Source organism: Mus caroli, unplaced genomic scaffold (assembly GCF_978045245.1).
Source record: "Mus caroli unplaced genomic scaffold, Mus_caroli_1 scaffold_15, whole genome shotgun sequence".
NCBI lineage: Eukaryota > Metazoa > Chordata > Mammalia > Rodentia > Muridae > Mus > Mus caroli.
In genome coordinates this window covers 65,718,398-65,739,476 of record NW_028227270.1, presented here as the reverse complement: position 1 = coordinate 65,739,476, position 21,079 = coordinate 65,718,398, and the positions used below count along the sequence as shown (strand labels likewise).

General features: G+C 44.4%; 1 protein-coding gene across 4 annotated transcripts in view; it reads left to right on the top strand.

Annotated features, from left to right (window-relative positions):
* Positions 1-6,010: 6,010 nt before the first annotated feature.
* The window catches only part of Faf2 (Fas associated factor family member 2), a 46,638-nt gene continuing 31,569 nt past the window's right edge, over positions 6,011-21,079 (top strand). For 2 of the 4 annotated variants that reach the window (XM_085831070.1, XM_021180487.2), the window contains exon 1: positions 6,011-6,111. In XM_085831070.1, coding sequence (XP_085687196.1) covers positions 6,049-6,111 — 63 coding nt within the window. In that variant the 5' untranslated portion in view covers positions 6,011-6,048. Of the gene's footprint in view, positions 6,112-15,851; positions 15,927-18,243; positions 18,267-21,079 lie in introns of those variants that run through there. The other 2 variants (XM_085831071.1, XM_085831072.1) reach the window with 2 other exon arrangements.

Sequence of the window (21,079 nt, the reverse complement as noted above, 5' to 3'; positions counted from 1 at the left end):
CTGTAGAATGTAAAAATTTAGCTGCTGTTTCTTCAAAAAATTAAAAATAGAATCACCAGATGACCCAGCAACTTGGATCCCCGGGTCTATCTACACAAGAATCAAAACAGCTATTCACAACAAAGTTTCTATACAAATATTCACAGCAGGGTTGTTAAATGACAGTAAGCAAGGCATGGTGGGACACACCTGCAAGGCCAGCTCTTGGAGCTCAGAGGCAGCAGGATCAGGAGCTTGGAGATAGGTTGGTTTGCCAGGTCTGAGCAGGTCTGAGCTTGGAGAGATAGGTTGGTTTATAATAGCAAAGACCCTTCTCAGAAAAGAAAAAACAAACACAACACAACATAACAAAATAATCTAAATATGAAAAAATTCAAATGTCCATTAGCCCATTAACGAGTGAAAACTGTGGTCACTCAAGAAAGTACAGCATGATTCAGTCATAAAAAGTATGACATACGCTTCAACATAATTGAGCCTCGAGAGCATTACGGCAAGTGAAAGAAGCTAGCCACAAAAGCAGGGTGTTACATGATCCCACTTACAGCAGACATCCAGCATAAATGAACGCATAGGACACAGTGTAGGTTCATGTCTCCTAGTGGTTAAGGAGGTGAATAACTTGCGGATAGATGGTTTATAGCCAGGATGACTAGACAGTAGATGCTCTAACTTGGTTGGTGTCGCCGCAACAAACACCATGGCCAAACGAAGCTTAGAGGTGGAAAGGGTGCTGGTAGCCAGCCTAGTATCCAGGTAGACTGAGGCAGGCAGCCATGAGTGGCTTCAGTGGTGATCAGAGCCAGAACTGTTTTGCCTTTGACAATTCTGGTTTTAACTCCTTGCCATTCTATAGACAAAAGCTGCTGGCTTCTGGTAATTTGATTCCCACTGATGGCAGCAGGGAATTTAAGAAAAAGGCTGGCCAGGCATGTTGACGCACGCCTTTAATCCCAGCACTCCGGAGGCAGAGGCAGGAGGATTTCTGAGTTCGAGGCCAGCCTGGTCTACAGAGTGAGTTCCAGGACAGCCAGGGCTACACAGAGAAACCCTGTCTCGAAAAACAAAAAAAAAAAAAAAAAAAAAAAAGAAAGAAAAGAAAAGAAAAAGAAAAAGAAAAAGAAAAAGAAACAGGCTTAGTTTCTCTCTGGCTCTAGGGCCCCTTGCCGGCCAGGTGAGAGACTTGTAGTTAACTCTTCAGGAGCCAGAGAGAAAAAAAAAAAAAAAAGGCAAGAATTCAAGAATACACACAGACACACAGAGGTACACACACTTTGGCCAGGCTTGACCTCCTATTTCAACAATTCCTCAACTGTTCATGCATGCATACACACACACACACACACACACACCTATACAGGTATGTATGTATGTACATACATGAAGACAAACAGACATATGCATATATATCTTTGATGGATGGAGCAGAGCACCCAAAGCAAAAGCCACACTTTATTTCTTCTCTCAGCCTTTTTATTCCTCCTTAGACAAAAGTTCTTTATAAAATTACCTCACAGATAAAATGTTACACAAAAGGGGAGTCACAGAAGGATGTCAATAGGAAGTTCAAAACAGTGTCTCATTCTATAAGCTCATTTTAAGTTCAAAGCAACAGTTTCACATGGTCTTGCTTTATCATAGGGCACACCTGTGGCTTCATCCTTGGACCTGACCTAGAAAGAACATTTTCCTTGATGACAAATTGGTTTCCAAGACTGCTTTCTTATCCTAGTGCAATTAGCTTGTGACATATGAAGGTGTATAGAGTTCTGTTTGTAGCTTTATTCTACAATAAAGAGAGTATTTGTATCAATCTAAGAGTTCTATAAAAATCATTATCAGAAGTTGTGAAATTGCTGGGCAGTGGTGGTGCATGCCTTTAATCCCAGCACTTGGTAGTCAGAGGCAGGTGGATTTCTGAGTTTGATGCCAGCTTGGTCAACAGAGTGAGTTCCATGACAGCCAGAGCTACACAGAGAAACCCTGTCTTCAAAAACAAAAACAAAAACAAAAAAAATTGTGAAGTCATCAGTTTGTCTATACAGCATAATTACATGAGCTGAGCTTACATCTTCTTGTAGGTCTGCAGAAAATTTGCCCAATAGGGTGGTCAGATGCCTAGGAATCACTAGGTTATGCAATAGTTACAGAAATGGCATATCAGCAGCAAGAAGCAAGAAGGATGAAGTCTCTGGTGCCCTTGCATCTCAGAGCTCACCCACCACAGCCTTGTAAAATGGTGGGCCATTTCCAGAAAACTCACTTGCTTGCCTTAGATTTTTCTAGATGGCTTCTGTCAAAAAAGATTTCCTTCAGCTCATAGGTTATGATCCATGATTAAGGGAGGTTGGGGCAAGAACTCAGAGGGATCTTGAAGGATGAACACTGCTTGCTGATTGGTTTTCTTATACAGCTTGGGACCAACCACAGTGTGCTGGGCACTCTTGCATCCTTTACCTACCAGGACAGTTTCCCCTGGGCACACCCACAGGCCAGTCTGACCTGGGCAATCCCTCAGTTGAGATTCCCTTTTTAAAGTGACTCTGGGCTGTATCAAAGTGACAGTGGAAGCTACATAAGACAGTAGAGGTGATTGGGTATCCATTTGGTAAACTTGGAATTTGCACAGTATAAAATGGGCAAAATGGGCTGGAACTTGAGGCTTTCCTGGTCTCCTTCTTCTTGGTCTCCTTCATGCACACGAAACAGTGCTGCCTGGGGCTATGACAGAACAGTAGATACCATAAAGGACTCAGAAAGGTTGGGTATTATTCTTACAGCCCAAACCTAGAGAATGACTGTAGATCAGAGAGCTCTAAATAAGGCAGTCCCACCACCCCAGGACACTGTGTTCAACATCACTCTTTTGATATAAATGACTGTTATAAGTGATGGAGTCTTTATCTTTTCAATAGACCTTCCTAGGGCTGGAGAGATGGCTCAGCGGTTGACACTGACTGCTCTTCCAGAGGTCCTGAGTTCAATTCCCAGCAACCACATGGTGGCTTACAACCATCTGTAATGGAATCTGATGCCCTCTTCTGGTGTGTCTGAAGATAGCTACGTGTACTCATCATATATATATATAAAACACATAAAATCTTTTTTAAAAAATAGACCTTCCTGGTGCATCTTTAATGTATTTATTCTTCTTATTATTATTACTATGAGACAGGTTCCTTTGTTTAGCCCTGGCTGTCCTGGAACTCATTGCATAGCCCAGGCTGGCCTCAAACTCAGAGATTCACCTGCCTCTGCCTCCTGAATGCTCAGAGTTAAAGTTTGTGACCCCCGCCTCCAGGCCTGTTTAATCTTTTAATAGATTTATTCTTTTTTATTTTTTAGATACATGAGTATTTGCCTGCGAGTGTGTATGTGCACCGCATGTGTGTCTGTGGGCCACAGCAGCCAGACGTGGTGTCAGATCCCCTGAAGGTGGAACTCCAGATGATTGTGATCCACCAAGCAGGGGCCAGGAATGAAATCCAGGTCCCCTGCAAGAGCAATGAGTCCTTTAAATCACAGAGTCATTTAGTATTTGGGTAGCTCCTAGATCCTAGAACCAACTTGCATTCATTATTAACTGTCCCCAGTGGTCCCCAGAGCTCCTCTAAGCTCACCTTACAGTCTCTCTGTGTCAAGCATGGTGGCTGAGGTCCATGCTTTTTTTTTTTTTTTTTTTTTTTTTTTTTTGTGGTTTTTCGAGACAGGGTTTCTCTGTGTAGCTCTGGCTGTCCTGGAACTCACTTTGTAGACCAAGCTGGCCTCGAACTCAGAAATCCGCCTGCCTCTGCCTCCCGAGTGCTGGGATTAAAGGCGTGCGCCACCATGCCCGGCTGGTCCATGCTTTCTTAATCTGTTCAGTTCTGTAAAGAGATTTCTTTTGTTTATTTGTTTTTTGTTATTGTTTTTGCGACAGGGTTTCTCTGTGTAGCCCTGGCTGTCCTGGAACTCACTCTGTAGACCAGGTTGGCCTCAAACTCAGAAATCTGCCGGCTTCTGCCTCCCAAGTGCTGGGATTAAAGGCGTGTGCCACCACTGCCTGGCAAACTTTTTTATTTTAAGTGCATTGTTGTTTTCCCTGCACCTGTGTATGCCTGGAACTGGAGTTACAAACTGTTTCGAGCTGCCCTGTTGGTGCTGGGAATTGAACTTAAGTCCTCTGGAAGAATAGACAGTGCTCTTAACTGCTGAGCCATCTCTCCAGTGCTAGAATTTTGTTTTGTTTTTTTAAGATCGGGTTTCCCGGGCTGGTGAGATGGCTCAGTGGGTAAGAGCACCCGACTGCTCTTCCTAAGGTCTGGAGTTCAAATCCCAGCAACCACATGGTGGCTCACAACCATCCGTAATGAGATCTGACTCTCTCTTCTGGAGTGTCTGAAGACAGCTACAGTGTACTTATATTAAATAAATACATAAATAAATAAATAAATAAATAAATCTTTAAAAAAAAAATCGGGTTTCCCCTGTGTAGCCCTGGCTGTTCTGGAACTTGATTTGTAGATCAGGCTGACCTGGAACTCAGGGATCCACTTGCCTCTGCCAACTGAGTACTAAAGGTATTAAAGTATTAAAGGTATGTGCTGCCATGCTCTGCTATATATAGACTTTTTTTTTTGTCCACTAATCTACTGGTAGACACTTAGGCTGATTCTATGATTTATTGTGCATATCAGTATGTGAATTATAGGTATGTCTATAGTAAACTGACTTTGACTCTTGGAAGTGTACACCAGAACTGGTGTAGCTGGGTTGTATAACAGTTCTAACTTTAATTGTGAGGGGAGTCTTTATTCTGATTTCTGTAATGGGTGAACTAATAATTTAGTTTCCCATCAGCAGAATATCACTTCTCCCTAGTGTGGCTGCTATTATAAAATTGCTCGTGTGGCTCACGTTTTTATCGTACAATATTAAGCTAAGAAGGGCCTAAAGCTTAGGAATAAAATGCACTCGGGGTGGGTGTGTGGGTGTTGTTCCTTTGATTGTTGTTGTTTTGACATACGGTCTCATTATGTAGTTCAGGTTGGTCTTGAGTTCAAGATCTTCGAGTCTTGGCCGCCGCAGTGTGCCCAGGAAAAGGCAAAGGAGGAATGGGCAGGCTTTAAGTTAATCGCGTTCAACCAAAAGTAACAGAGTCTAGGTGGCTTGCTCCAGGATACCCTTCGAATGCAAGGAATCATACACACTTAAAGTTAAGTTTCCTTGACTCAGTCCAACTATCTTATTTTTGGTCTGTCAAAGGGATGAAGGGCGAGTGGCCGGGGCATGAGGTTGGACGAGGTACAGAGCTGAGTGTCTGGGAAGCACCATTAACCGGGTTACAGACACTCCTAGCAAGCGACAACAAAGCCTCACCACTGTTTCCCCTAGTAAGTAACAAATCAAGTTCCAGAACAGCCAGGGCTACACAGGGGAAACCCGATCTCAAAAACTTTACGAAAGGATTAAGTATCAAACTGGCGCTATTTCGTGAAAGCAATCGTTTCCTGAGAAATCTTCAAGAATATCGTAGATAATTAAAAAAAAACGGAGCCGGGCGTGGTGGCGCACGCCTTTAATCCCAGCACTCGGGAGGCAGAGGCAGGCGGATTTCTGAGTTCGAGGCCAGCCTGGTCTACAAAGTGAGTTCCAGGACAGCCAGGGCTATACAGAGAAACCCTGTCTCGGAAAAAAAAAAAAAAAAAAAAAAGAAAAAAAAAAAAAAAAAAAAAAAACTAAACAAAAAAAAACGGTTAAGGAGCAGCCAAATTGCGGGACTCTCCCGAGCTCCTGGAGGTACACTGACCCTCTGGGGTCTGTCATCTTTTCATCAATTTTAGATCTTTGGGAGATAGATCGGCAGGGTCCGGAATTGTTCGGCCTAGACCTGCGAACGTCGCCCTCTGGTGGCGAGATTCGGAAGGGGAGCGGGGAGGGTGCCCGCGAGCTAGCGCGCGCAGACGCAGTTGAGTCCCGGCGGCGGTTCAGGCCGGAAGTGGTTACACCTGAGATCACTTCCGGCGGGTGACGGTGCGGACGGGTCAGGAGCGTAGAGGCGGCGGCAAAATGGCGGCGCCTGAGGAGCAGGATCTAACTCAGGAGCAGACCGAGAAGCTGCTGCAGTTTCAGGTAGCAGCGAGTTCTCGGTGCAGCCCAGGCCGCCGCGGGATGGGGAGTGGGACCCTAGAGGAGCGCAAAACCATCCTCAGGTTGGGGTTGGGACCAGTTTCAGACCCGCAGGCGGCCCCCTCCCCCCCAGACGCCAACTGCCCGGATTTCCCCGGCGCCCAACCTCTGTGGGTCCTCAGTCTTCCAGCCACCTCTGCCAGCCGAGCTCGACCACAGTGGGTCAGCTGCCTTGATTTCCCGTAGCGTCGCTGGTCTGCAATCCTTGCCGGCCTGATTAACCCGCCAGACCCTCTCCGCCCATCGATTGGTGGGGATGTGCTAGAGATAACTCAGATCCCCAATCGCAGAGTTGGCGTCAGCTCGCTGGGCTGGACCGCAGACCACCACCATCCCATGTTATTCACCGACGCTTGCTGGGGGGACTCTCGGTCCCTAGGGCTCGTGTTGGGTGGTTATAGTGGGGGGAAAAGAAGCGCCCACACACAGACCTGGCACCTGCCCTAGAAATGTGGGAGGACGCCTCTGGAGGAAACAATGTAACATGAAGTATCATCGAAGGCCTCTGACTGGATTTGTTGCCATCGGCCTCCTGAACGACTGACTGTGCTTGAGGAGGGTGGCAACCTGCAGGACCCGCCCCATTAGTGGATGTTTCTGGTTTGGTTTGGTTTGGTTTGGTTTAAAAAAAAAAAAAAAGGTGGAGGGTCTGGTTGGAGGATGCCACCGGGGTGGTGGTAACCATGACATTAGCCGTATTCTTAGTTCTTAAAATGTATAACTTCGAAATGTCTATTCCCTTGCGGATGTTTTTGGAGGTAAACTGAGTTTAGGGGTGTTACACTGTATTAAGACTTTGGGGCCGGGCAGTGGTGGCGCACGCCTTTAATCCCAGTACTCGGGAGGCAGAGGCAGGGGGATTTCTGAGTTCAAGGCCAGCCTGGTCTACAGAGTGAGTTCCAGGACAGCCAGGGCTACACAGAGAAACTCTGTCTCGGAAAAAAAAAATAGAAGAAGAAGAAGAAGATGATGACGACTTTGTAAACAGTAAATGTGCCTAAACAGTTGTGACTATTAGTAATCATTTTTCCGGATAAATTGAAGTCAATAGAACTCATTTTCTAATAGGAAATGTGGTAAATATTGATATTTTTTTTTAGCACTTTTTATGCTAAGCCTTAGTGCCAGACACCATCCACTAAATATTTGTGATGTTGTGAGAACTTGACTAAAGCATGTTAGCTTTTTGAATGCACAGCCCTAAAGGGTCCATACTGTAACAGGCCCTGTCTTACAGATGGGTATGAATTGTAAGAAGTAGCATCAGTGGGTGTGGCCTGAGACTGTAATCTCAGTTTTTCTGAGTTTGAGGCCAGCCTTTTCCAAACAAAAAGGAAACGGCTTACTTAGGTTACTCAGCTATTAAATTGGTGGCGTCCATTTAAAGCATGGCCTTCCCAGGGCCTTCCCTGGGCTTCTAGTGCCTCTGCTGTACCGTCTTAAGAGTCGGGTGTTACTGCTGAGATGTTTGTGTGTGTGCCCGCGTGCATGTTTAATTGATGTGGTGGATGTGTCTAAGTGGTAAATTACTATTGTAGGCATAGCATAGAGAAATTGATGACACCAGATTAGCATTTAAGAATGAATAAACAGACAGCTTTCACTGCTTTGTAGAGCGTTTCTTTCAGGGTTTTATTGGGCAGACTACACTTTGTAGCTCTTAGTGGTAGGCCACCTGTGAAATGAGGGTAAACTGTGATACACTTAGAAGTTTGTGAGTGCAACAGTATGGGAGTTTAAAGTGCCTAAGGATCTCCTTGTTTTCCAGAAGAAGAGTGGCTAGCATGGTTAGTAACACTGAGGTCAGATTAGCTAGCTTAGTGTCGAGTTTTACCAATTTGACTATATTGAGAAAATGCATTTTCTGTTTTTATGTTCTGTAAACAAGACTAGGGTCAGCATCTCAGACTCTGTTAGACAATGTTTGACGTGTACAAATGTCAAGCATTATAACCTTAAACTTCTTTCGGAGACTATAGTTAACTTCCATTCTTTATACTGAAGAAAACAGATGTGAGAGGTCAGATAATTCACACAAATAGTGCCGTAAATATATTTACAAGTCCACATTTGTAAGCATCTTGTTCATATCCTAATGTTGAAGCCAAGATATGTAACATGACTAATGAGAGTGCCAGGAAGCTCTTTGGGGGTCTCTGTGTGTGTGTGTGTCTGTCCGTCCATCTAACCATCCATCTTTGTCTTTGCTATTGGAGTTTAGGGAAGAGACAACTTGTTGATGTTGAAGGAGGGAAGAAAGGTAGCTTAGAAGTTACTGCTTGTTACCTCTGCCTTAAGTACAGTGTTAGATCATTTATGACCAGAAACATAACCCACACCCTTTACAGAGTACAAATGGTGCCATGTCTGCTGTGCTATCTGGAGAGGAAACAGATTCCTTGATTTATTTGCTAAGGTTACTGAAGCTATTAGTGGAATTCTAGTGGGTCTAGCTCTGCCCTAAAAGGCTCAGTAGCTCTTAGCACAATGCCTTGCAACTTTGAAGGAGGAATAGGATTTCAGCAGATGGTGGGCAGGAGAGTATTCAAAGCTGAGAAAATGAGTTGCTCACATATGGTGATGGGAAAGAGTGTGGCTGTGGCTGTCGTAATAAATAGAGACTTGGGAGTGAGAAAGTAAACGAGTCAGATTCCAGAGACCTGTCAATACTGTGCCTGCTTGTGTAGGCACAGACAGGAGAGGTTTAACATGGGAGTAACAACACCAGGTTTGGGGTTTGCTACTCTAGCAGTATGGGGTATGTGCTTAGACTCTCTGTGGGTATCAGAATAAGGTGGCCCAGTTAGTCAGTCCTCAGTGTGTGTCCACATTTTATGTATCACAGTTGAGCTAGGCATGGTGGCTCACACCAGTGCCAGCACTTGAGAGGTTTAATTCAGAGGATTTCTGTAGTTCAAAGACAGTCTGGGCTATATAGTGAGTTTCAGGTTACCCTACAGGATGAGACTCTGTCTGAATAAGCCTAAATGAATCTATTAGTAAAAGTAAAATATTTCAGGGAGTCTGAGATTTGTTTCTTTATGTGACATATTTTGGGTTAGAATTCTCTAAGGCATACTTACCGTGTTTCTCAGTCCATTTGATGTTTCCAAGCTCCTTTTGTGTGTATGTGTAACTCATGATTCTGGCTTGCTTTGGAACCAGCTGAGTAGAATAATGTAGACATTATGTTTTGAGCTATTTCTACTGGAAAACAATAGGTATATAGATTTAAAAAAGAGCTGGTGTAAGTATGTGGAAGGTTACTTTAATTGGAATCAGTGTCCCTGAATTTCCAAATATGTGTAGATTTCTCCCATGCTTTGGTTCATTGCCTCTGGGCTGGTGGTTTACCACCACGGCAGGAATGGCATGGTCAGAGAGAAAGAAGCAGATGTCCTATGTCCCATAGGAGGAAATGACCTCTTTCTGCTTGCACAGAAATAAGACATTTACCCCTTTCTTTAATTAAAAATGTATTGTATTTACTTAAATTGTGAGGGTCTGGGGCACACATGGCATGACACATACATCACATTCAAATAAACTTGTGAGAGGAAGGAGGCCTGATCCTTCTGAGCAGTGAACTCAGGTCATCAGGCTCCTCAGGAAGCGCCCTCACCCACTGAGCCATCTTGTCATTCCTGTTAGTTCATGAGACAGAGTTTCTCTGGGTAGCCCATGTGGGCCAGGCTCACCTCAGCTAGCACTGTGCAATAGAGATGACTGGTGTGTACCGCCTAGTCGGAAAAAAAAAATTTATGTGGCAAGTAGAGCATGACTTGCATTCTCTTTATTTAAGGTAAAGCCTGGACCCTGAGCTGTAGAAGCAAATTTATGTCATTTTGGGGGCTGGGGTTATGAGTACATGATAATTCTCATTTGTCCATTTAAAAATATCTCAGTGGTCGGGCAATGATAGCACACACCTTTAATTCCAGCACTCTGGAGGCAGAGGCAGTTGGATTTCTGAGGCCAGCCTGGTCTACAGAGTGAGTTCCAGGACAGCCAGGGCTACATAGAGAAACCCTGTCTCGGGAAAAAAAAAATCACAGTGATCTGTTTGATTTCTGATTCTTCCACCTCATCCTAGCTAAGAAAGCTACTAGTGAGTTTTATAAGTCTTGGGTGAATTCTTACATTGAGGGGGTGTGTGTTTGTGTGTGTGGGGGTGTAATGGGAACTGTCTGATTGACAGTATCCATTTTTTAAAATTATCCTTTAAAAAAATAAAGAAAAATCCTATAGCTGGGCGCTGTGGTATATCCTACCACTGTGGTGCACCTTTAATCCCAGCACTTGGGAGCTCAAGGCCAGCCTGGTCAAGATAGCCAAGGCTACACTGAAAATGTTTCCAAAATAAAAAACAGAAACAATCTTTTTCTTTGGCAATTTCATATATTTATACAATGTGCCTTTTTGTTGTGTTTTTGTTTTTGAGACATGGTCTTAATATAGCACTGGCTGGCTACAAACTCAGAGATCCCTTGACTCTGCCTCCTGAGTGCTAGCATTAAAGATGTGTGTCACCTTGCCCAGTCTATGCATTTATCTTGATTCTATTCATCCCCAGTCTCCCCTCTCCTCAGTCAGACACCCCCCAGCAGTTCTCTTTCCACTTTCATGCCCCCCCCCCTCCCACTGCCTGCCTGCAGAAACACTGACACATGCTGGCTTGGTTTGTGCAGTCAGCTGTGAGTTCATGAGTGTAAGGACAATGTCGGGTCCAGAAGACAACCTGTAGTGCACTCTTCACCTTTTCACATCCTCTTCCGCAGTTTGCTGCGCCTTGTGGGAGGGAGGTGATGGACATGTCCTGTTTGAAGTTGAGCACTCAACAGGTACTCTCAGTCTTTGGACAGCTCGAGTCTCTGTACTGACTGATGCCCATTGCAGAAGGACGTTTCCATGGCCAAAGCCAAAAGCAGCCCTGATCTATGGCAATAAACACAAGTGTTTAGACAGTGTGTGGACAGCATGCCATGTAGTACAGCAGTAGTAGGTTCCTGCTAGAGCTAGTGACCTGCTGAGCCTGGGCTTTGACCAGGCCTGACTCTCCTCCAGTCCAGTTACAGGCTGCTGGGTTACCTTTAAACAGGAGCCTCTTCTGCATCCGTGGGCATACCTGGCCTGGTAAGTGAGTATTGTAGCACCATGAGTAAGACCATTGATAATTCTCTTCCAGTGACCTGCAAAGCACCTTCTGGAACTATGGAAGCTAGCTAGTTAGGAGGATGTCTTTTTTTGTTTGTTTTTTGGTTTTTCCAGACAAGGTTTCTCTGTGTAGCCCTGGCTGTCTTGGAACTCACTTTGTAGACCAGACTGGCCTTGAACTCAGAAATCCACCTGCCTCTGCCTCCCAAGTGCTGGGATTAAATGCGTGCACCACCACACCCGACTAGGAGGATGTCTTCTGAGGATGTTCCAGTTCCATTTCTGTGTCCTGTAATCAAAGTGTGTTGTGTCTTCAGCGATCGGATCTTACCATTTAGTTATGGTGGACAACCAAAAGCAATGTCAGTAGCCTAAAGTGTTATTTGGGGGCGCTGTCAGGGCCTCATGACTAGTAACTTGTAACTGTGCCGGGCAGTTCTTTTGTTTTCTTCCCTTCCCTCTTTTTTTTTTAAAGGTTTATTACTTGTTTTCTATGTATGAATGTTTTATCTGCGTGTATGCCTCCTGGTACCCAAGGAAGCCAGAAGAGGGCAGCAGGTCTTCTGGACCTGGAGCTGCAGTGTAGGTGCCAGGAACCTAAGCCAGCTCCTCTGAGAGAGCAGGCAGTGCTCTTAACCACTGAGCCATCTCTCCAACACCTAAGATTTTCACTTAATAACTAATCTGTCTTCTAGGGGAAACATTGTCCACCCATAGGATTCCTGTGTTCAAACTGTTTTTTCTTACCTTTTTGGGGGGAGGGGGTTCGAGACAGGGTTTCTCTGTATAGCCCTGGCTGTCCTGGAACTCACTCTGAAGTCTAGGCTGGCCTTGAACTCAGAAATCCACCTACCTCTGCCTCCCAAGTGCTGGGATTAAAGGCATGCACCACCACTGCCCAGTGTACTTTTTTTTTTTTAATGTTTAATTATGCATATGTGTGAATGTTTGCGTGGCTATGTGACCATGAATGCAGATAACCACAGAGGATGTTGGGTCCCCTGGAACTGGAGTTCCAGGCCATTGTGAGCTGCCTGATGTGGGTGCTGAGAACTGAATTTTGGGCTCAGCAAGAGCGGTGTACTCTCTTAGCTGTAGAATTATCTCCCCCATGCCCCCTTTATACATTTGTAGCTAGCTTATAAACTAGTGAGTCTCCACAAGGGATTCTCATACGTCCTTAGCTTGTCTTTTAACCCACATCCACCTCACCCTCATCTCCCCATTTTTTTTCATTTTGTGACAGGTGTCACAAAATGGTCCTGACTGTCTTTGAACTCAAAATTCTGCCCCTGACTGCAGTGAGCTGGGATTACAGGCATGCCCACCACACTTGACTGTTGGTTTGTTTGCTTGCTTTTGGTTTTTTTTTTTTTTGTTTTTTTTTTGTTTTGTTTTTTTTTTTTTTTTCGAGACAAGGTTTCTCTGTGTAGCCCTGGCTGTCCTGGAACTCACTCTGTAGACCAGGCTGGCCTCGAACTCAGAAATCCGCCTGCCTCTGCCTCCCGAGTGCTGGGATTAAAGGCGTGCGCCACCACGCCCGGCGAGACATGGTCTTAATATAGCACTGGCTGGCTACAAACTCAGAGATCCCTTGACTCTGCCTCCTGAGTGCTAGCATTAAAGATGTGTGTCACCTTGCCCAGTCTATGCATTTATCTTGATTCTATTCATCCCCAGTCTCCCCTCTCCTCAGTCAGACACCCCCCAGCAGTTCTCTTTCCACTTTCATGCCCCCCCTCCCCCACTGCCTGCCTGCAGAAACACTGACACATGCTGGCTTGGTTTGTGCAGTCAGCTGTGAGTTCATGAGTGTAAGGACATTGTCGGGTCCAGAAGACAACCTGTAGTACACTCTTCACCTTTTCACATCCTTTCTACTCCCTCTTCCGCAGTTTGCTGCGCCTTGTGGGAGGGAGGTGATGGACATGTCCTGTTTGAATTTGAGCACTCAACAGGTACTCTCAGTCTTCGGACAGCTCGAGTCTCTGTACTGACTGATGCCCATTGCAGAAGGACGTTTCCATGGCCAAAGCCAAAAGCAGCCCTGATCTATAGCAGTAAACACAAGTGTTTAGACAGTGTGTGGACAGCATGCCATGTAGTACAGCAGTAGTAGGTTCCTGCTAGAGCTAGTGACCTGCTGAGCCTGGGCTTTGACCAGGCCTGACTCTCCTCCAGTCCAGTTACAGGCTGCTGGGTTACCTTTAAACAGGAGCCTCTTCTGCATCCGTGGGCATACCTAGCCTGGTAAGTGAGTATTGTAGCACCATGAGTAAGACCATTGATAATTCTCTTCCAGTGACCTGCAAAGCACCTTCTGGAACTATGGAAGCTAGCTAGTTAGGAGGATGTCTTTTTTTGTTTGTTTTTTGGTTTTTCCAGACAAGGTTTCTCTGTGTAGCCCTGGCTGTCTTGGAACTCACTTTGTAGACCAGACTGGCCTTGAACTCAGAAATCCGCCTGCCTCTGCCTCCCAAGTGCTGGGATTAAAGGCGTGCGCCACCACGCCCGGCGCTTTTGTTTTTGAGACAGGTCTTACTGTGCAGTCCTCTCTGGCACCAAGCTTGCCTTGAATTTGTAGATACCTGTCTGCCTCTGCCTCTCTGCCTCTGCCTCTCAAGCTTGACTTATTTTTACTTCAAAACAAAAAACAACCAAGTAATCCATGAATAATATCCTAGGCAATATGTCATTAAATAAAACAAGTAATTAAATCACGTTTTACTCTCTCATCCCAGTCTCAGGACTGTTGTGTCTCTTCCTGGACTTTTTTCTTCTGTATGTACAAATGCATACTTTTGAAACTTTCTTGCCTTAATCCTCACCTCATGGAGTGTAAGAGAGAGTCTCCATTTTCTAAGGTCTAGTTTTTTTTTGTTTGTTTGTTTGTTTGTTTTTGGTTTTTCGAGACAGGGTTTCTCTGTGTAGCCCTGGCTGTCCTGGCACTCACTTTGTAGACCAGGCTGGCCTCGAACTCAGAAATCCGCCTGCCTCTGCCTCCCGAGTGCTGGGATTAAAGGCGTGCGCTACCACGCCCGGCTAAGGTCTAGTTTTTACCTCTTTGTTTTTTTTATTTATTATATGTAAGTACACTGTAGCTGTCTTCAGACACAACAGAATAGGGCGTCAGATCTCATTACAGATGGGTGTGAGCCACCGTGTGGTTGCTGGGATTTGAACTCAGGACCTTCAGAAGAACAGTCCCTTAACCAAGAGTCAGTGCTCTTAACCTCTGAGCCATCTCTCCAGCCCACCTCTTTGATTTTTTAAATGTTATTTTTGATATTTTAAGTGTTTATGTCTGTGTATGAGTTGCTCACATGCATGTCTGAATCGTTCATTTTGGGACGGGATTGATGGGTAATTGTGAATGCCACGTGAGTTCTAGGAATTGAATCCAGGTCTTCTGTGAGAACAGTGCTCTTGAACAGCTGAACCAGCTCTCTAGCCCTTATTTGTTTATTTCTTCCTGTGTGTGCACACGCGCTTTCCTTTGCATATGTGTGGTATGCATGTGGAGGGTCTGAAGTTGGTATTAGGGAATCACTGACAGTTGCTGTTCTACTGCACTCACTGTTGCAGGGTCTCTCAGTGGAACCCAGAGCTCGGTGATATGGCTGGTCCTCTTAGCCTGCTTGCTCTGAGAATCCTTGTCTGTGCCTTCTGGGGCTAGAATTACAAGTGGCCTCTGTACCCACCTGGTATTTATGTGGGTCCAGTCTTCATTTGTGTGCCAGGGCTGTAACTGTGGCGTTATTTTGCCAGCCCATGTACAGTTTTAACACACTCACTTAGTTCTCTCTTCTTAAACTTTATTATTACTATAATTGCTTATGCCAGCATATGTATGAAGGCCACAGATAACTTTTCTCTCTTACCTTTACATGGGTTTTCAGGGATTGAGCATCAGGCTTGTGTGGCAGGATGTCAGCCCACTAAACTATCTCAAAAGCTTAAGTATTTCTGCTTTTATGAGTTCAGTTGTATTTGGGAAAGATGGTAGTGGAGGTAGAACCCAGGGCCTCGTGCACGGTGACAGGTTCCTTTCACTGAACTACTTCCTACTCATTAAATTGGACTGTAGACCAGAGTCACCTGTGTGTGCTCGAGCCATTGTGTATTGGTGCTGTCATAAACGTTTAAACATTATGAATGAGTAAAATACTTGAAAAACAGTTTTGTCTATATGAAAGTAACTGCTTTGAAAAGGCTGTACAGGGACAAGTCACTGGGGGAAAGTTGGTTTTGAGTTAGTTGTAGGCAAGATAACTGACTTTGAGGAGAATGGCTGAGGGGTAAGGGGTTATATATATATTTCCTGTTGGGCAGATGTTTAAGGCTGCATTCCCCTTAAATCCAATATGCTTTTGCTGTTAGTGGGCTCGTTCTGTTTATCTGGGATCGCTGCCTGGATGTCTGTGCTTGTTAAGGTGTTGCAATGCTTGACTCCCTCTGTAGACTCTCAGTTAATCGACTTGGCCATAGTTCCCATTCTCATTGGGCAAGAGAGTGTCTTTCTCTTACAGGGACATGTGTGTACTTGAAAATCAGCAGTGTGTGAGTGCCTGAGAAGACTGATTCTGGACTGAGGCTGCCCGGATGTGAGTTCTGCCCTCTCCAGTTACTAACTTTCTGCTCTGGGCAAGTTATCCTTTCATTTGTCTCTGTGGCATGATTTCTTTGTGGACCAGCCTCACTGTTGGTACATTTTGTTCCCCACAACAGAATACTCAAAGCTGGGCAATTTGTAAGAACAAAGATTTGTTTCTTACAATTCTGAGGGCCAAGAAGTCCAAGTTTGAAAGACCTATACACTAGACTGCCAGTGGTGTCTCATGCCTTTAATCCCAGCACACAGGAAGCAGTGAGTTCGAGGCTAGTCTGGTCTACAGGTTCCAGGACAGCCAAGGCTACACAGAGAAATTTTTTGTTGTTGTTGTTCTTTTATTTTAAGACAGGGTTTCTCTGTATAGCCCTGGCTGTCCTGGAACTCACTTTGTAGACCAGGATGGGCTCGAACTCAGAAATCCGCCTGCCTCTGCCTCCCGAGTGCTGGGATTAAAGGCATGCGCCACTGTGCCCTGCAGAAATTCTTTCTCAAACAAAGAGCAACCACAAAAAGAGCCTGTATACTGTGTTATTCTATGGCATACGATGAAAGAAAAGCACATACGTGTGATCCTAGAACTTGGGAGACAAGGCAAGAAGATGAGGACAGCCTCTTCTACCTAGCAAGTTCAAGGACAGCCTGGGGTACTTAAAGGCCTAATCAGCTTTGAGGATACAGTAGACACCCCAGGATGTTAGATATGGCAGTCCTCCGGGAATAGGACTGGCCCAAGAGAGGCTTTGTGTGTTGCAGCTGGGGAAGTAGAGAGAGAGGTATGTCTAGGCCCTCTGGTGTCCAGACCAAGAGACCCAGATCCTAGACATAGAGCTGCAGGATTTGTTTGAATTTTGCATTTGGCCTGTGTCATTGAATATTGGATTTTCATGACTTTTATTTTTACCTATTTTTTTTTTTAATTATATGGACACTTAAGAGATTACCTAGTGTCTCACGATGGAATTTGGATACTTGGGTTTTTGAATAATGTTATAACTGTTAAGATTTGGAAACTTGTTTTGTGTTTCAAGACAGGGTTTCTCTGTATAGCCCCAGCTATTCTAGAACTCACTTTGTAGACCAGGCTAACCTTGAACTCACAGAGATCCACCTGCTTCTGCTTTCCAAGTTCTGGGTTAAAGGCATGGACCACTATTCCTGGCTGATTTGGAGAACTTTTACACATGAGTTAAATTCATTTTGTAATTTTAAAATTACTTTATGTGTATGGGTATTTTGTCAGCATTATATGTCTGTGAACATCTGAGAACTATGACCTTGGAGGACAGAAGAAGACATTGGAGCCTCTGAAACTGGAGTTAGCTATGATTGAGGGCTGCTGTGTGGGTGCTGGCCCTCCGCAAGAGCAGTCCGAGGTTTTAACTGCCCTGCAATCTCTCCAGCCCCCCAGCTGCATTTTGCATTAGGAGTGAACATGAAACCTTGGGAGACGGAGGTAGAATGTTATTTAAAATAATGTGCTTGGGTGTCAAGTGACGGGGAATGGACCTGTGAATGTTGTCGTTGATCATCTCTCTGACTAGATTTGGAGTCTCCTAGGAGACAAACCTTTAAAGTGTGTCTATGAGGACCTTTCCAGAGAGATTTTAACTATGAAGGAGAGGTTCATAGGATGGCTCCCACACTGAGTAAAAAGAGAAAGGAGATCAACTGAGCGTCAGAGTTCGTCATCTCTGCCTGCAGATGCAGGGTGACTTCTTTACCATGATGAACTGTGTCTCCTAAGACCATGAGCCATGTATATATTCAACCACTCCTCCCTTGGTGTCTGGTCACAGCAACAAGAAGGCACAAGGTGACATAAAGGTGTACCTGAGAGATAGAATTAAACCCACTTTGAGAATAGAAAGTATTTGTGACTAAATATTAATGTTTTGGAACTGGACAGAGAGCTCAGCTGTTAAGAGCACTGATGCTTTCCAGAGACCCCAGGTTTAATTTCCACCACCCATAAGTTCACAACCCAAGTCCCTGGGGGATCTGAAACCCTCTTCCTGCCCTTGTGGGCATTATGTAGACATGGTGCACAGAGAAACATGCATGCAGAACACCTGTATACTTAAAGGCTTAAAAAGTTTTTTTTTCCAATTCATGGTTGGCTTTTTCACTTAACTATTTAAAACCTTATTTTGAAACATAGAAGCAAATTTTCCCAGAGGGGAGAAGCTGAAAGGTGGGGAGGTGGGGTGGTCTCTTGGATTGATTCTGAGCAGAGGAGTCACCTTTAGAGGTTGGCCAAGGTCACAGTGATTCTGCTTTTTGTTGTAGCGAAATGCCTCAGATTGCAGGAGACTAGAGTGGGACTCAGTCAAAGGTGAGCGTATTTGATTTTTTTTTTCCCTAAAATTTAACCATAGTACTTTATATTGTAAGCAAGCTCAGGCTCATTTCACAGCACCTCACAAATACCTTTATAATAAATACATCCAAAAACAAAACAAAACAAAAAAGCCGGGTGTGGTGGCGCACGCCTTTAATCGCAGCACTTGGGAGGCAGAGGCAGGCGGATTTCTGAGTTCAAGGCCAGCCTGGTCTATAGAGTGTGTTCCAGGACAGCCAGGGCTATACAGAGAAACCCTGTCTTGAAAAAACAAACAAACAAAAAAACCCAAAAACAAAACAAATAAATAAATTAAACAAACAAATAAATAAATACATCCTCTTCATCCTTGTTAAGACACTGAGGTGACAGAAAGCTCTAAGCCTAAGATGTTAGGCACTTCTTGTTGCCATGTTGCCATGAACCTAAGAAGAACCTGAAGAAAACCTAAAGAACCTGAAGAGGCTGAACCTAAGACAGATGGCTCACGGGCTGGTGAGATGGCTCAGTGAGTAAGAGCACTGACTGCTCTTCTGAAGGTCCAGAGTTCAAATCCCAGCAACCACATGGTGACTCACAACCATCCGTAACCAGATCTGACTCCCTCTTCTGGAGTGTCTGAAGACAGCTACAGTGTACTTACATATAATAAATAAATCTTAAAAAAATAAGAAAGGAAGATGGCTCACAATTACCAATTTAGTGAATAGGACTGAAAAAGTAGTTGGAATTACTGAGGACTCCAGTATTCCCTAACTTCTAACAAGAGGTCATCCTCTTATTCCACCTATTTTTAATTGCTTGATAAGATACTAGTATGGGTTCATTTGTGGGAAAATCTCATACATGCTAAGCACATACTCTGAGCTCTGCCCCCAGTATTCATGTAGTATTTTTAAGTGGGTTAAAATATTTGCCTATGAAACTTTTGGGTTCAGTGAAATACTAAATATTTAAGAAGCCACAATGTGAATCCATACGGCTGTCTCTTGGTTGGCATAAGGCATCTAGTTTAACATGTAAAGGGCTAACCAGTGATTTCCATTCTGATTCTAAATAAAAATTCTTTGGAGGGGGGGGGGTTAACAGTGGTTTTGTTGTTGTTAGTTTTTGAGTCACTGTATAGCTTACTTACTGTATAGCTGTGGCTGTCCTTGAACTCAGATCTACCTGCTTCTGCCTGTGTTGGAATTAAAAGCTTATGTCAATACCACCCAGCCAAATTACCGAGGTTTCAATAAACGTTTAAAATTTCTGATTTAAGAATTGGGACCTTGTTTTCGATTGTGAGTTTTTCACATAATAGGAGGCGTTGCTTCATAAGAGCCTAGACACTGGAAGTTGTTCTAGCTTTCACTTTTTTTTTTTTGTTTGTTTGTTTTTTTGGTTTTTCGAGACAGGGTTTCTCTTTATAGCTCTGGCTGTCCTGGAGCTCACTTTGTAGACCAGGCTGGCCTCGAACTCAGAAATCCGCCTGCCTCTGCCTCCCAAGTGCTGGGATTAAAGGCGTGCGCCACCACGCCCGGCTTAGCTTTCACTTTTAACTCTGCCTCCCTGTTGTCAAGTATTAGAATTTAAGATGGGCGGTGGTGGCGCATGCCTTTAATCCCAGCACTCGGGAGGCAGAGGCAGGCAGATTTCTGAGTTCGAGGCCAGCCTGGTTTACAAAGTGAATTCCAGGACAGCCAGGGCTACACAGAGAAACCCTGTCTTGAAAAATCTAAAAAAAAAAAAAAAAAAAGTATCAGAATTTAAATGTAAACGACACAGGTTTTCTATGAGAGTTTTGGTTTTAGGTCAAAGCCTAGTTACAGGTTATCACCTTGTGAATGAACTTTAAATTCCATTTTCTCCCGAGTAAGCACGGCTCTCTTGTTTGGGAAGGAGAGAACAAAGGTTATCTGACTTTTGCCAACTTTTATTCTGGGAACAAAGAAGCCTCAGCAAGCCAATTGGAGCACAAAGCACCTAGCTCTCTACTTTGTGTGTTAGTATAAGAACTTAAGGGCTGGTGAGATGGCTCAGTGGGTAAGAGCACCCGACTGCTCTTCCGAAGGTCCAGAGTTCAAATCCCAGCAACCACATGGTGGCTCACAACCATCTGTAAAGAGATCTGACTCCCTCTTCTGGAGTGTCTGAGGACAGCTACAGTGTACTTACGTATAATCAATAAATAAATCTAAAAAAAAAAAAAAAAAAAGAACTTAAGCTGTGGGTAGAGGGACACTTAGGAGAGCCAGGTGAGTATGCCCTGCTTCTCCAGTCTCTAGCCAAGTATTTGTTAAAGCACCTGGTTAAGTTGTCACACTCCCAGCCTGTTGTGTTTCTTTCCTCTCTGAATTATACTCTCCTAAGAGCTAGATCAGGAATCATAGCATTCAGGGTTTTGTTTTGTTTTGTTTTGCCGGTGATTGGCACCCCCTTCACTTCTGACGAGATGGAGTTAGGACAGGGTTGGATAGAGAAAAGCAGGTCCCACATGCTCCCAGTATCCTTCTACAAAGTCCTTGTGATGGATTGAGATCCAGGCAGACTCTGGGCCCCCAACAATAAATACCATTCATCTCTTTCTAATGCTAGGACCACTTCTACTGTTGTAAATTACTGTATCTGAATGCAGCTCCTAAATCACTGGGAAGGAATTATTATGTCTGAGACAGTACGGGGGTGAGACACTCAGATGGGCTTGCCTGGTTGTATGTGTGTGTGTGTGCTCGCAGCACTTGCTGACATTTGATTTATGGCAAGGTAGGTTAGTGGGAGAAAGAGCCATAGTTATGAAGTTAACCTTTATTCCAGTTGCAGTT